Source organism: Abramis brama (assembly GCF_963993115.1).
Source record: "Abramis brama genome assembly, chromosome: 17".
Taxonomy (NCBI): Eukaryota; Metazoa; Chordata; class Actinopteri; order Cypriniformes; family Leuciscidae; genus Abramis; species Abramis brama.
The window spans coordinates 13,155,610-13,171,439 of NC_139979.1; the positions used below are offsets into that span (position 1 = coordinate 13,155,610).

Sequence of the window (15,830 nt, forward strand, 5' to 3'; positions counted from 1 at the left end):
ATTTTATTTGTCCTTGAAGTGTTTAACAGTTCTCATCCAGCTTAACAAAATGTTCCAATAACATTTTGCTGACGTTCCCATTAAGTTATGAAAACATAATTTCAGAACGTTCCAAATAAAAACACTTTTTTTCTATACTATGCGAACGTAAAAGAAAACGTGAATTTTTTTATTTTATAATTTTGCAAACATTATGGGAATGTTACTTTAGAATGTTCTCCAAACCCCCACCCCACCCCACATTATGTTGGTATTCCTCCATAAAATTATAGTAACCACACAAAAACACCTAGAGCAATTGAACATCCGAGGAGGATGTGCGTTGCAGAAAAAAATGACTAGGCCTACTGGAAAGGACTGTCAAATGTCTACTTTTTCCAGATGTCCAGTGCATTTTTGTATCAGTGCTTTTCTGGGAAGAAGTCACTTTTAGTCAGAGTAAGGCTTAAAGCTGAATAACTGTATAACATTTCTCCTTTATAAACAACTCTGCTGCCTGTCTTTCGTTCTATTCCTCCCACTGACTGCTGCTCACTGCAGCGTTACGAGTCTGTCTCACGCTTGCTGCATGTGTCTCTTATTAGCCACACTTATGCAATTCCTTATGTGTATGCTGCGAGGGAAACAGAACAGAGAGAGACAAGAGCTTCCTAAGGGATGCAATATATTTTTTAGTGTTTAGAAAAGGCCTGTTCTTTTACTACAGTGGCTTGAGGCTCTCTGTGGCTGAGACTGAAACTTCCCATAATGTACAAAACAGGAACAGGAAACCATACATTGGGTTTGCGTCACCAAACAACAGCACTGGTTAAGACAAATGAAATTAAATGACAATGTAACAATATTAAATGAGAAGGCTATACTTTCATGTCAGGTGTTAAAATTTCAATTTTGGACGAGGTAAAATACCCTATTTTAATTATGAACAACCTATAAATCAAGTTTAAATAATTTTGGGGTCAGCTTGACAGTCTCTGTTAAACATAAATGTCTCACACAGACACAAATAAAAGGAAACATTAAACTGCACACATAAAGAAATGGTATTTTATTTCCAGATTTTTCTTTTTCATTATTTTTTATCTTGCATTTCCCCCCCACAAGGTAAATTCAACATAAAAAATTAAAAATAAACAGCGGTACCATGAAAATGTAAAAAAATAATAAAAAATAATGTTTATATAATCATATAATTATTAACAAACAAACAAACAAACAACATTAATAATTTTAATAAGAACACGATAAAGAAACATTATGAAGGTAAGCTGTTTATCTCATGCACCCTTTCATAAACACTCTTTCAGAGTGGTAATGTTTTCCAAAAACAAACAAACAAATAAAAACAGATCAATAATTTTAGCCCATTGGGCTTTTTGTATCTAGCTACATGCAAAGACATAAAAGTGAACTTGATTTTTACACATTTTCTCTGGCATAATGTACATAGACTGAACCCCAGCCTAAATGCCTCTGCCTGGTGTTATGAAACAACACAGCGAGAAATCCTCCGGGCGGGACGCTTGGGAATATCCATTCAGTGCCACAGTATCTAGGCTGCGTGCCAGAGTTATACATCTCACCTTTTTGGAATATACACATTGTTTGTTACTCCTGTATTAAGGTTAGTTCAGATTTAATGATATGTGTTCTGATGTCACATCCAAACTTGAATCCATGTGTTGTCTTTCAGTGCTGAAATTTTGAAACGATTGTTTTATTGTATTTATTTTTTATTTGCACTTCATCCCTTCTTCATTTTCTTGTCTTCATGTCCTCTGTTTTTCTCACAGCGTTTTGTCACTCTCTTTCTTTAGGTGGCTGCAATGGAGGGAAAAGGTTATATCAGGTCAATGATGAAAGAACGAAAAGACTGCAATGTAGTTTTCAAATTAGCAATTTTGTGTGGGGACAGGTGACTCGTGCCTAGAGCATTGATTATTTTGATACTGACAAATATTTTAAAACTGACATAAATATTGGCCAATTAATGTGGAATAATATTTTATACGTAAAAGTAAAAAATTATGGCTTTCAAATATAATGCTAAATGTCAATAATTAACCATTATTTCCCCTAAATTTAATAAAATATAATAAAATAAAATTTAAATTGCTATAAAACTCTATCCAGCTGACTTTTCCCATTTATTTTTTTCCACAGGGATTTCAAAAAGTTCCTCAATAATGAGTTATAAACCATGAACCAAACCATCCAGCTCCAAGATGAATCACAACTTTACAAACTTTGATTTGCATCACAATATTACACAATATTACTTAAAAAAGACAAAAGGTACAAGATCGAGTATTTGACATTATTACTATTATTATATATTATGAACTACATTGTCCAGTTTATGAACTGGAAATTGAACTACAGAGCCCATGAGGCATTGCTAATGAAAAAAATGATGGTACAACATAAAATTGTTGACTTAGTCACTGATTTTTAGTATGATGTCGTTTTAATGCGAAATGCTCAAATGTATAAGTTGTTTTATAGTTTTGGGAGACTCGATTAAATCATTGCATTTGTTCACTACTGATCTATTTTTGTGCAATTTTCTTTTATATGGTAACAGAAAAATCTTTACCAGGTGAATGCAAGGATCTCTCTTTAGGATTATGGGTAAAGTAGTTATTCACCGGAATTTGGATATTAAAAAAAATACTGCAATCTCGCTGACTTGTGGCTTCCGCAGAAGCATGCGCTATCGTTTAATCTCAGAACTCATGGTAGGCCTGTCTTTAAAGGGTTAAACGTTATAGTTAAAAATCTATTTCTCTATGGAAAAAAATGAATGCGATTTTCACAGGTATCAACATTAGTGATACAGTTGAAAAAACTGGTATCGCCTATTGCTAGTGTTGTTCATTCACATCTATGTACAATATACATATTTGCATTCACCTGTAGTACTCGTCCTGTGCAAGGGAGTGATGATGGTGGTGGTGGATCCACTGCTGTTCCAGGGCGAGCCTCTGGAACTGAATCTCGGCACTCTGAGCCTGCTGCATTGCCTGGAGCTGGTGTGCTGCAGACATTGACCCACCCAGAGACGAGGACTGGGGCATCTCACGGAAAGGACCACCTGTACACAACATGCAAGCAAATGCAGAAATCATGTAACACAGAGAAAGATAAAATGCATCGCAACAGAACATCATTACACCTCTTACCAAAGAGCTGCTGTCGAAGCACCTCGCTGTCAGTGAGGGATTGTGCCAGAATGGGAGGCCCAAGAGCAGCCCCTGGGTACGGCAGACGGGCCAGGGGAGACCCTGATGCCAGCGGATCCATCAGGGGGTGTACCCCTCCCGCGGCTGCCACCCAAATACGTAACAAAACAAAAGTGGGAAATTTAATAAGAGTAGCAGATTTTCCCAATGGCACTGTAGTTAAAAATGCTTGTTGTGTACAGGAACAGTGCTGCCATTATTCTTGGCATTCGTAACCCATTTTACTTCTTTAACCTGGCGTATATCCAAATGAAACTGGACATTTCAGCCGACAGTAATTGTATTGTTGATGATGGTGCTGAATTTGTTACAGAAGTGCTGCTTTTGTGATGCTGACAGCATAAATGTTACATATCTTAAATTTAATTTACTCACCTTCATGTTGTTCCAGATCTAGATCACTTTTTTAACTGTTTTGTCCACACAAAAATGAATGGGGTATCACTGGACCCTACTGCATTTCATTGTATGGACTAAAAAGTACTTGAGACATTTTTTAAATGATCATATTTTGTATACCACAGAAGAAAGAATTTGATATACTGTAGATCTAGAAAGTGACAAGGGAGAGTAAATAATTTTTTAATAACTATCAATTTAATGTATTCCCTTTAATTGCTGCTAAATACATTATTAACACTAGGCAAAATTAGATAAACACTCTTGTCAAGTGGGTAATTGTAGCCATTTAACATCATATATGAAATTGTTTAAGTAGTTTATTTTGTTGTAGTCACATTTTTCATAAGGTGACAAAAATGGTATGTCATTTTCAATGATAATATTTTAGTTGATGAGAATGTGCAAAATTAAACTAAATATTGAATATATTGTATATATTAAAACATGTATCAACATTTAACAAAAATATGTGAATATTTGTCCACTGTTAATATATTGTGTGTTGTTTTTTCTTCGTCATATTTTGTGTCTGGTTTAATCTTTTAATCTGGTTAATTATCTTATCATGATGCACATTTTTTAGCTCGTCTTTGTTATTTGTTGACAATCCAAAAATATTTCAACAAACACTTTCGACAGTTAACACTGTTTGAACGCAATTACAGGTGGTCTAGTCCAGTGGTTCTCAAACCTGTCCTGGGGACCCCCCACCGCTTCACCTTTTGTATGTCTCTCTCATCAGACACACCCAATTCAAGTCTTGCGGTGCGTCTCCATTCGCATACTATCTGCCCTAAATAGTATTCGAAAATAGAATTAGAACGTCCCAAATCGTAGTATGTTGAAATGAGTATTCCAAAGATACCCGGATGGTCTACTTCTTCCGGTCAGAATCCGAAGTGCAGATCCGTGAACACTCTAACGGCTAATATTGCCCACAACCCATTGCGCGTTGGACAAGGATTCGATTAGAACTACAAACACGAGTGAAAAGTGTTGAAAAACTACAGATCAGGTGTGTTAGGTGAGGGAGACATGCAAAATGTGCGTGGCCCACAGGACAGGTTTGAGAACCACTGTACTCTAGTCAACCACCTTGACCCATCCCTAATAGTGACAGAATCATATTTTGAATTTGCTGAAATGTTTATGCTGTAATACAGAGTACTGTGTAAAGTGTGAGTGTCTGTATGGTGAATACCTGTGTCCTGCTGGTGCAGATGTAGGTGAGAGTGAATGTGTGAATGCTGGTGATGATGAGGAGTCACGTTCAGCATCTGTAGCCGGCCGAGAGAATCTCCTCCTCCTGTGCCTCCTGCAGCAGCCGTGCCTCCTCCTGCTGCTCCTCCACCTGTCCCTGCCCTTTCCCTGTCCCTTTCTCGCTCCCTCTCTGCGGCTGGTATCGCTCTCTCTCTCTCCACGCTCCTTGCACGTTCAGTGCTGGGAGGAGTGCGAACGGGGGTGGGATATCGTTCTGAAGGCGGAGCCTGGGTTGGGAGGGATGGGGGCTGACAGGAAGGGTGTGTATTTGGAAAGGTAGAGTGTGGAGAGGGGTGATTAAGAGATGAGGCTGTTGGAGGAGGAGGAGGAGGTGGTGGTGGTGGTGGGGGAGGAGGTTGAGGGGGAGGGGCGGGGGCTGCTGGTGTCACTGGGGCTACGGCAGGAGCCTGGTGGGTGGGGAGTGAGGCTGGGAGAATAGAGTTGGGTGGGACTGACAGAGGTGGAGGGACGGGATTTGGATTCCTAGCTGCTGCAGCTAAAGCTTGAGGGGGTGGCGCAGGAGGTGGAGTTGTACCATAAAGGGCAACCTCACTACCAGGAGGCCCGCCTCCAGCTCCACCCCCTAGCAGCAAGGAGTGTGAGTGTGCGTGCGAATGTGCGTGTGACAAAGCTATTGCCGGGTCGGCTAAGGCTCCAGCTGTGTAGACACGCTCCTCGCTCTTAAACTCAAATCCTGGCTTCACACGCTCTCTTTGAGCTGCTACAGCATGAGGGAATCCCATTCCTCCAAGCCCCGCCCCAGCCAACCCCCCTGGCCCGGGACCATGCCCTGGGTGGGCAGGGCCTCCCTCCAGCCCGCCCCCATACAAAAAGCCCAGAATGGCAGCAGCCGTGGCAGCGTCGGCTGGAAGGTGGTGGGGGTGTGCGAGGGCTGGGTTTTGGAATTGGGACAGGAAAAATGAAGGATGCACATGGGGATGAGCGTGAGCATGAGCGTGAGCGTGAGCGTGCGTATGCGCATGTGGGTGAGGGTGGTGGTGAAGGTGGGGATGGTGTGCCTGTGCCCGGCTGACAGCGCCCAACGGAGACATGGCGTGAGGACGGGCATACTCACTCAGGGTTCTGAGGGCTGGGGTATCAGGGCCCAAGTATGGACCCCCAAGCCCGATGCCAAGTGCACCCTGAGGGCCTCCGATAACTTGAGAGCCCCCTGCCATGGAAGGGAGAAGAAGAGAATGAGGAATGCTGTGAGAGAGAGAGGGATGCAAATGATGAGAGGGGTGAATGGAGTGAGGGTGTGAGGCATGGTGGGCAGGGTGGTGCTGTGGATGGACTGCTGGGTGCGAAGGGTTCACAGAGGATGAGGAAGATGAAGGGTCTAGAAGGATGGAGGATGAAGAAGGAAAGAAGAGTGAAGAGCCCTGGCGTGCGCCTGCAGCTCCTAACCCTGCACTTGCGCCACTGTCCTTCTGCTGAAAAAAGAGAAAAATCTTTGTAAAGAACCTGACAAGTAATGTGTAAATAATCTAATAACTACAAGGAAAACACAAAGTCCACTGCCACGACAAGAACATTTTTTGCCATATTTTGTGGTGGGAAAACATTTCCCCCTCTGAGTAAAGTTTTTTAACTTACTCAACTGGCAAATTGTTTTAAATTTGTTTTAAGCATAAACCTCACTAAATTGCTAGATTTCTATGAAAACAAGTCGGAATATCACATGTAATTTAGCTTCTGAAGTAAATGCATCTATAATTTTAATGTTAAAACTAGATACAAAACTAGATAAAAATAATTTTTAAAAATAATAAAAAAATAATTTTCTTTGCAGTGCTTCGAACATACTTCACTGTCTTTTTTACCTGCAGATGTCTGTCCAGGTCTCTCTCCCTCTCCTTTTCTCTCTCTCGTTCCCGCTCTTTCTCTCGCAGGTCTCTCGCTCGCTGTTCGACCTCTCTACGAGCACGTTCTATTGCCTCATTTCTCTTCTTCCAAAGCTTAGAACCATCAAGCGGAACAAATAGAACGTCACTACGGGCACAAGAGTTCCCACTGCCCCGGTCAAGAACCCTGTGGAACCTGAAAGCAAAGATGTATTATCTTTTCCACAATATATTTATATTATCATGTGGAACCAAATTGTGTATTTTAATAAATGCAATTCATTAAAAAATCTGGTATACAAGAACCCATGCAGACAATGCTGATCTGAATTTAACATTTATTTTAGGTAGGACATCAGATTATCTCCTAATCCCTTGTGTTTTACTGACAATTGATTATTGCTTTCCATGCAAGTCAAAACCTGTTTTGCACCCAACCAATAGCCATTTGACATAAAAGTGGTGTTGTAAGATTTGCCTTCAATTCTTAAACACAATCATTATAAGTTAGCTTTAATTCCATTAATTGAGAAACAAAGTAAGGTTGAAACTACGCAGTTATGTGTAATCAATTAATAAGACATATAGTACATTAACCTAACAATTTTTTGAGTGTAAGCCTGTGTAAAACAAAATTTGTGCATAATGGCAAAGGTAATCTATATGTAAAAAAATTAAACAAATAATTAAATATCCGATATCGATAAAAAAACAAACATTCTCTAATATCGGCGAATAATGTATATGACACCATTATATAGTGCATATCTAATTTTGATATCAATGGCATGATAGTTCTGATCTGTTTGTGTTCGCATTTACATTTTTATGATGTTTTATTAGATTTCATTTTAGTGAGCTGGTCTTACCGAGCTGATTGGCTGGCATGGATTGGAATGTCAACAGGTTTAGGTTCTGGGGAAGGACTTCGGAGAACTGGAGGTGGGCTCTCCAACTCCTCCGTCTCCTCTACTGGCTCCTCCTTGATGACAGGTGGTGGCACTGGGCCAGAAGATGAGTCAGAGTGACCATCTCCTCCAACAGATGTGCTGGGGGTTGAAGCAGTGTTGTTATGGCCAGGGTTACTGAGTTGAGGTTGTATTTTAGTGTTTTGAGGGGAGTGCAATAGTGATGGAGTGCTAGTGCTGTTGCTGTTGTTTGGAGCATTGCCACTGGCATTTCCATGGCTACTGTTGCCATGGTAAGAGCTACTGAAAGGAGTATGACTGCTTAAAGTGCCATGGTAAGGAGTAGGTCTGCAACTTGATGTACAAGAGGTGGACACACCTGATGCAGGAAGTGGTACAGAAGGAGCAGAGGTTGATGGAAAAGGAGTAAACCCTCCCATCGGATTGGTTGAGGGACTGAGAAGAGGTGAGAGCGGGGTTGATGGAGTCTGATTGGATGAAGAATATGGGCCCTGTCGAGCATGACTGCCAGGAAGGGATGTTATGGGTGAGGGCTGACCATGTGAACTAGTGGAGGGTGGAGGAGGTAGAGGGGGATAAGTAGTAGAGGGGGGATGCCCATGTCCAGAACCACTTGATGAAGGAGAAAGGGATGGAGGGTGACTGCGATTTGAATGAAGAGCAGATGTAGTGTTGTCCTTTTCCCTCTCTCTGTCTCTGTGCTGCATAGGCAACGCTGTCTGGCCAGGATAGTGAGAGTGATGCGGAGGTCCTCCAGGATAATCCCGAGTAAGATTTGGGGCCAATCCAGGTGGGCTCGGGAACTCCCTTGGTACACCAGAAAGTGGGACAGAGGAAGCAGTCGATCCAGGGGGTGGGTAGGTATCCTTTGTCCCTGGAGGAGGGTACTCTCTTAAATAGTGCGGAGGGGGAGGAAGGTCTGCAGCATTGGAGGCTGCTTGGGGAGTATGTCCTTGCAGTGTCTGCTGTACATTTGCATCCATAGGAGAGGGATAGTCTCTAGTTGGGGGGATCGAATTGGCAGAGGAGAAAGGAGGATGACCAGAGCTGTTTTGTGGTGAACTGGCTGGGTCACGGGTCACCAGGGATGTTGAAGGTAAAACAGATGATGGGGCACCTACAGGCGGTTGGTTGGCATTACCAGCATAACTGTTACTCCCTGTCTCCCTAACCTGGCCTGCTAACTCTCCCCACCTACTGTCCTTGTCTCTTGGATGACATCCTCCCCCTCCAGTGCTTTCAGGTCCAAACTCCCGGCCTTGTGCTTGAAGCTGCTGGTTCTGCAAAGGAAACTCCCTCCCAGTTCCACGCTCGCGATCTCTAAACCCTGGTCCATATTCCCGACCACTCGTTGGTCCTGCAGGTCCATCCCGGTTTGAGCCATATTCTCTGCTTTGTCCAGGTAAAGAGTTCCCAAAATCCCGGCCCACATTAGAGTTGGGTCCACCACCACCAGAAGTGCTACCACAGATGCTACCGCTGCTGCTGTTTGCATTGCCACTGCTATTACTAGCAGGGAAGTCTCTGTTGCCAAACTCTCTCCCACCCCTCTCCCGCTCAGCCGTAGTGCCATACCTAGGCAGATACTCTTTGTGAGGGTGGGGATGAGGGTGGGATAGGTAAGGTGGGTGGGAGGAGTGTCGGGTGGACGAAGGAGTATTGTACACAGAGGGCAGCTGTTGCTGCACTGGGGGCTGCTGGCTTGGATGTGCATGGTGGTTACCTTGGTAACGTACATATCCCCAGTTGCCAGGACAACTAGAGGGAGGTCCCCCTGACCAGCTGGTAGGGGTGTAATGGTGAGTGTTGGGAGGAGGAGGTTGTTGAGTAACGGTACTAGTTTGTGGAAGCAATGAGGGTGGAACAGACTTATCACCTTTCTCTGGTTTGTCTACTTTATTTTCCCCACCTGGAGCATTCTGCCCCACCTCTAGAGGTTTCAGGGCAGGTGGAGGTGGGAGAGTCGGTGCATGGCTCACATTTGAATTCCCATGAGAAAACTCAGCTCCTCCCACCCCAGATTTCCCACATTGAGGGCCTGCTTTTGAAGGGATGCGACTGCAAGTGTGTAGCGTCTCTGGACCACCAGGACCTGTATACTCAATTTTGCTTGCAAGTTTGGAATCTACGGGGAAGTACGACTTCCTGTTGCTACTTGTATCACTTGCATTGTCCACCCTTCCACAATGAGATGTATAGAGGGATGACGAGGACTTCAAGGAAGACAAATCCCCCTCATTTCCTACCTCACTGTCCCTCTGGTCCTCTGGTCTGCCATCCTCACCCCTCCCTGTGCCTCTCCGGTCTTCTGCTACACATTTTGATGCCCCTCCATCTTTGTTTTTATCACCCTGCTTTGGGGAATCTGGAGAGTCAGATTCAGAATCCAAACTTGCCAAGGGGGAAGCAGAGAGACTCGGAGAAGAGGATCGATTGTCCTGGTCAATGTCCCGACCACTGCTTATGCTGCTGCTACTATTGGCTAAGCTGCCTCCAACTGAGCTCCGACTGCCTTGTGATTGGCCATCCTCATTGTCACTTTCTCTTGATTGACTGTTGCTTGACGTTGGAGGTGGAGCAGAAGTCGGAGTGTTAGTTGAAAGGGGTGGGGCTGGGGGATTGGAGGAGGAGTCCTGATGGCAAAATCAAATATCAATATATATATTTATTTTTTTAATCTAATGCAATTGTATTCATAGTTTTCATTTTACCAGTACCTGGACTTTCTGTCTTTTGGGCGGAACCACATGCTCCTCCCCCTCACTTTCTGATGAATCATGACCTTGAGATCGTCGGTTGAAACGTCCAGCAGCCAATTCCTCTCCAGCGGTTCTCTGCTTAATAGTATAATTTTAATCATGATGTGAGACAATTGCATTTTTATATGTAGTATAAATTTTTTTTTTTATTATTCCCTAGAAGAGAAAGCAAAAATAGCTCTTAACATACAATATAGTGTGAAAACATTCAGAATAAGATAATCTAAACTTAAAAGAGGAGACATAAAATAATTCAGTGACAGGGATGGTAAAAATGAGATGAGGTTTACCAAGGATGACATAATCAAAGATGAAGAAACTACGACAATGGAGAAGATCACAAAAATAAATACATAAGAAGAAATAAAGAGGAAGAAAAATACAAGAATTCTTACTGTTTGCCTTTCGTTGCGCTCTGCTCGAGAGGGGCTGGGGTGCGGACGTCTACCCCTCCTTTCCTCGCTGCCCCCCCTCCTGCGTCCACTGCGAGCGGGCATCTGTGGCAATGCCCGGCATGACCGAGGGAGGGCAAAGACAAACAGAAGAAAGAGAAGGAAAGTAAGACAGCATGACAAAATGATAGAACAAGACAACGACAGAGTAAGAACTAAAAGCATAATTTGTTCAAATACTAAGTAGTAAAGGTAACACTTTATTTTACAGTGTCCCTGTTACATATGTTACATGTACTTACCATAGTAATAACAGTAAATTATGCATAATTACAAGTAACTAACCCTCAACCAAATCCTAATCCTACCCTAACCCTATAGTAAGTACATGTAGTTGCTTAATATTACCCAGTACTTAAATATATAATTACACTGTAACAATGACACCTTAAAATAAAGTGTAACTGTAGTAAAATACAATTCTAATGAAGGGGACATTTACTATGCATATCCATATACTTTGTAATAACACATAAAAGTGTACTTAAATGGTTCTGACTGACTTATTCTATGGCACAAATCAGTAAAGACTTAAATCTACATATAGTCCACATTTGAGGCTGATCTCAAGTAATGCCCTCACCGATTCTTTGTGGGTTCGGGTCTTCATGACTAGCTCTCTATGTGGTCCATTCCTTCCACTCAGCCATTACAGAAAGCGGGAGCGTGACCACAAATGGGATGGTTGGCCTACAGGCTGCCTATCATAGCAGTGAATCTTTGAAACCTGGGAGAAACAGAGTGAATACCACTAAAGTCAAAATAAACTTTGCCATAGCATTAATATGTTTAATACATATATATCCATTTGTTATCATATATTTAATCAGTAAAGTTATTAATATCTTGATCTTGCCAGGAAAAAGTAAACTGTCAATTGAATTCCCTTTTGAAGTAATATGAATGGGTGATGAGAGTGGTCCACTGTTCTGCATTAAACTGGCTAAGAGCAAAATTATAATCTAATGTTTTCTGATAAATTTATCATAATAAATGATGAAAAGATCTGTGATTAAACAATCTGTAATGATCATGATATTATTGTTTTATAAACAAACAATTCTACTATTTGCAGTGGGGAACAGTATTGCTGTGCTGAATAAGAATTAAGAAATATATTTTTATGTTGACTGCATGGTACTTCAGAGGGTTTGTGGTACTCTGAAGCTGAGCTTTAGTCATCAATGTTGAATGGAGTTCTGCAAAAATCATCTACTGCAGCCAACATAGGGAGAAGCACTGCTTTTAAGATCAGCAATCTCTAAATGCAAAATGCACAGAAATACATGCTTAATATTTTAAGCTAACACACTCATACATGTGCATACATAGTCATGAATACAAATGTATTTTATATGTAAAAAATAGTCACACGAAAAGTTTCATTCACATTTCAGGTGTTAAACGTTAATTCAAACACCCCTTTAATGTCATAGAAACAATCTTAATTTTCTCTGTGCAGAATTCTTACCACTGTCAGAGGATATTTTGACTGGAAGGTTCTTTACAGCACACATGTAGTTTTTTTGTCTTCCATCTCTTTCCTGTTTATGATTTCCTTCTCTTGTTTCTAGCCTCACTGACAGCAATGTATTTTTTAATTTTGAGGCCTATTTTTCTGTTTCAATTATAGTCTGATAATATTGGGATAATTCAAACATAATCACTTAGCAGAGATGCAATAATCCACTGATATACAATAACATTGATAATTAACCTCATCACAGTTGAAGTGAATCCATTTTTTCTGATTATGAAGCATATGTTGGCCTTTTTAAAACATTTTCAAAACTTAACCATGAGAAACATTTTTCATGACAAAAGACCAACTGACACACTATATAACTTGCTTGAGAGAGAGAGAGAGAAAGATGCTAAAATAATTAGTTTTAAAAAAGACATAACTCCTTCACCAGCCATAGTGTAGTTAAGACGTTAACTAAGTTACAGTATTTCAAGTCAGCCTCTACTCTTTCTCTTACACACACTTCATTTATTGTGAATGAGACTATATATAGCACACTAACAGACTGAGTGAAGCCAGTGAGTGTATTCAGCGCCACCTTCAAAACTGCAAAATGTACATTTACACCTAAACCACTGAACACAAGAGAAGAACCACAGTGCTGATAAATATTACATATAAACAGATTTACAGGCTACTGACAACCAACACATTGAATACTCAGGCTATCATGACCACAATTAACAAAATACTAATTTGTAAAACAAGAATTAATAGTAGTGCCAAACATACAAAGACTACACCTTGTGCATATCCCATAAATGTAAAATCAGCATATTTGTGATCCAATTACGGTGTACACACAAGGTAATATATCCAAATGACTAACAATAAAGGCTGCCAGCACTCTGTCTACAGGTGAAACTTCATTCATCAGGAGTCCATTTCCCAAAACTTGGCCAGGCTCCATGCATACCAAAAGCCTTCCACCCTCCCACTGCAAACACATGCATCTAAGGAATCAGCAATACCGTCACTTACAGTACATACATACAGTCACACACCATATGGCAAGCAGTTTGAACAATTATTCTGTAGACATAACTAGTACCTATTCCATGTTACTAGTACTTGTTTGGCAATTAATAATAATCATTAGTGAATAGTATCTTTTCAGTTTAGTAACTATTCATTAGATACTAGTACTCATTACAATATCTATTAAATTAGTCACTAGTACATATTCATTACTCTTCTTTTGCTACTAGCCACAATCCCCATTGTAAAGTTACTGAGCCAATTTTACAGCTGTTTCTGGTAATAATTTTTTTTTTTTTTTGGTCACCGAATTTTATACGTAACAGTAGTTTAGATATCAACTATTCACTTCTGACTAGTATGTATTCCAGTTGTGTCTGTAAGTACCGACATAGATTTGAATATTTACTTTGTTTCAGTTTTACTAGTACATGTTTATAAGATATTATTATCTAGTCCATTTTTTTTTATCTCACTAGTTACAACGGGGTTTTTTTGTCAGTAATGACTAGTAAGAATTGCCCCTTTACAGTGCAATTTTTTTTACAACAAATGTACACTAGGCCTATTTAATAAATAGGTTCTAGTATGTATTCAGGTATAGCTACTAGTAAACCTGAAATGGGTACCAGCAACAACTGGAATAGGCTACATACATACAAGAGAATAGATAAGCACAGAATCACTGCAGTTCTCCACAGAAACCATGGTAAAAAAAAACTGTTAGCAGTAATAATGGAATAGTTACTTGTCACTGCTAAGATACATACAAGTAAGTAATGGATAATTACTAGTGCATGTAGTACCTACTACCAAAACTGAAAAAAGATACTGTTCACATTGGATTACTTAGCCTACCAAGTAATGCAAATGCAAAAGGTAGGCCTACTAGTAATAAAAAAACAAACAAACAGATAGGCAACTAGTTAGATTTAATGAATAAATGTTATAATGGCTTGCCACACACACAACAAATCATACATTCTGTCCCCTTCACATGCACATAAAAATATAATTAGACATAATTAGCTTTGATTTTGAATTCTTTAGCACGCAAATGCACAATGCGAAGAGGTGGGGTGAGTTAGACACCAGAACGTGCATCATCTCTCGGCCACGCACCGCAACGTTCCTTTCTTCCATTCTTCTGCTGCTTGTTATTGATACGCATGCAGAGGCAGTGCACTACTGTACTAACTGGACGACCTCTGGATTACAGTTCTCAGACAATGCACTGCACATTCGATCCTGACAAAACGAGGAGAGGGTCGCAACTCCCCCCCCCCTTTCAGCCTTTTCCTTCTCATATGGGGAAGATTTGGGATCAGAATGGCGAATGGCATTCTTGTCGAGCTCCGTGGAATGTGAGCACTCGAGACCTGAGTGGTTACGCACCCCGATTTGCAATATGATTTTTAGCCCAATATATGCACATACGTAAAGCACAACGACGGGAGTGCGAGGGAAGGGGAACCATCTGAACATGTCCAAAGAAGAACGAGTCAAATATAAGCATCCATTTTCTCCCCCTTCTTACCTATAATATCCAGCGATGCGTATCTCCCTTTCTTTCTCTCTCCTGCTGCCGTTCGTACTGTACATTGACCGACACTCGTTCAAACATACAAGGCAACTCGATGCACGGAAAGATTTACATTGTTGCGGCTTCGCAAATAACGCAGTGTTTTCCCAGCCGCTCCCCCTGAAATCGGCGCAGAAAACGGGGTGCAGCTGAAGACTGTACAAATTGATGCGTACGTTTGATTCTTCCCCACCCCCTTTTCTTTCTGCCCCTCTCCCGCTCCTCTGTCAAGACGACTTGCACTCTTTTGCAGTCTGTACGGACACAAATCTTCACGGAGGGGTGAGCGAGGGACGCACGACCACTCGAGGGTGAGAAGGGGCGTGATTTTCCTTATTCTTCATGGAAAAGAGGGAAGGTGAGGGAAGGAAAGCAAAGGAAATAGGAAGGATGAAAGATGTCGAGATAAGGGTATTTATTCATTATGTAAATTACTGCTTACTTAATTGTCGATTTACTACACTTCATTAAGGAAATTAACCTAGAACTGCTTGATTAGATAATGGGCACTAATTAGGCTTTAATTGTAGTACCTTAATGAGGTGGGGGTGTCATTTCTCCTGCAAAGTTGTTATTTTAAATAAGCAATTTTGTTCATTAAAACCTGAGCATCCATGTTTGAGGCTCCCTAAAAAAAAACCTAGCCTACAGATTTCCATAAGTTAAAGTCAACATGAAATCAAAATGGACCCTGTTTACCTTCTTAAAAATACATTCCTGGTCTTAATGTGAACGATGAATCGGCACATATAATTTCAAAGAAGAAAATAGTCCAAATATAATGGCCCAACGTTTCACAGACGGGGCTTAGACTAAACTAAGATTAGGCCTGAGTTCAATTATTGGCATTTAAGTAG

At 41.0% G+C, this 15,830-nt stretch overlaps 1 protein-coding gene across 2 annotated transcripts; it reads right to left on the reverse strand.

Annotated features, from left to right (window-relative positions):
- Positions 1-736: 736 nt before the first annotated feature.
- atn1 (atrophin 1) lies at positions 737-15,389 on the reverse strand. 2 transcript variants are annotated; one of them, XM_084089050.1, is made up of 10 exons: positions 14,929-15,389; positions 11,472-11,615; positions 10,832-10,933; positions 10,395-10,511; positions 7,618-10,310; positions 6,728-6,944; positions 4,846-6,337; positions 3,183-3,326; positions 2,914-3,094; positions 737-1,821 (listed from the first exon to the last, which is right to left on the reverse strand). In XM_084089050.1, the coding sequence occupies exons 2-10, from the start codon at positions 11,496-11,498 to the stop codon at positions 1,788-1,790; spliced, it is 5,007 nt and encodes a 1,668-aa protein (XP_083945176.1). In that variant the 5' UTR covers positions 11,499-11,615; positions 14,929-15,389; the 3' UTR covers positions 737-1,787. The 2 variants fall into 2 exon arrangements, with proteins under 2 accessions (XP_083945176.1, XP_083945175.1); XM_084089049.1 differs by having other exon boundaries at positions 10,395-10,514.
- Positions 15,390-15,830: the final 441 nt, after the last annotated feature.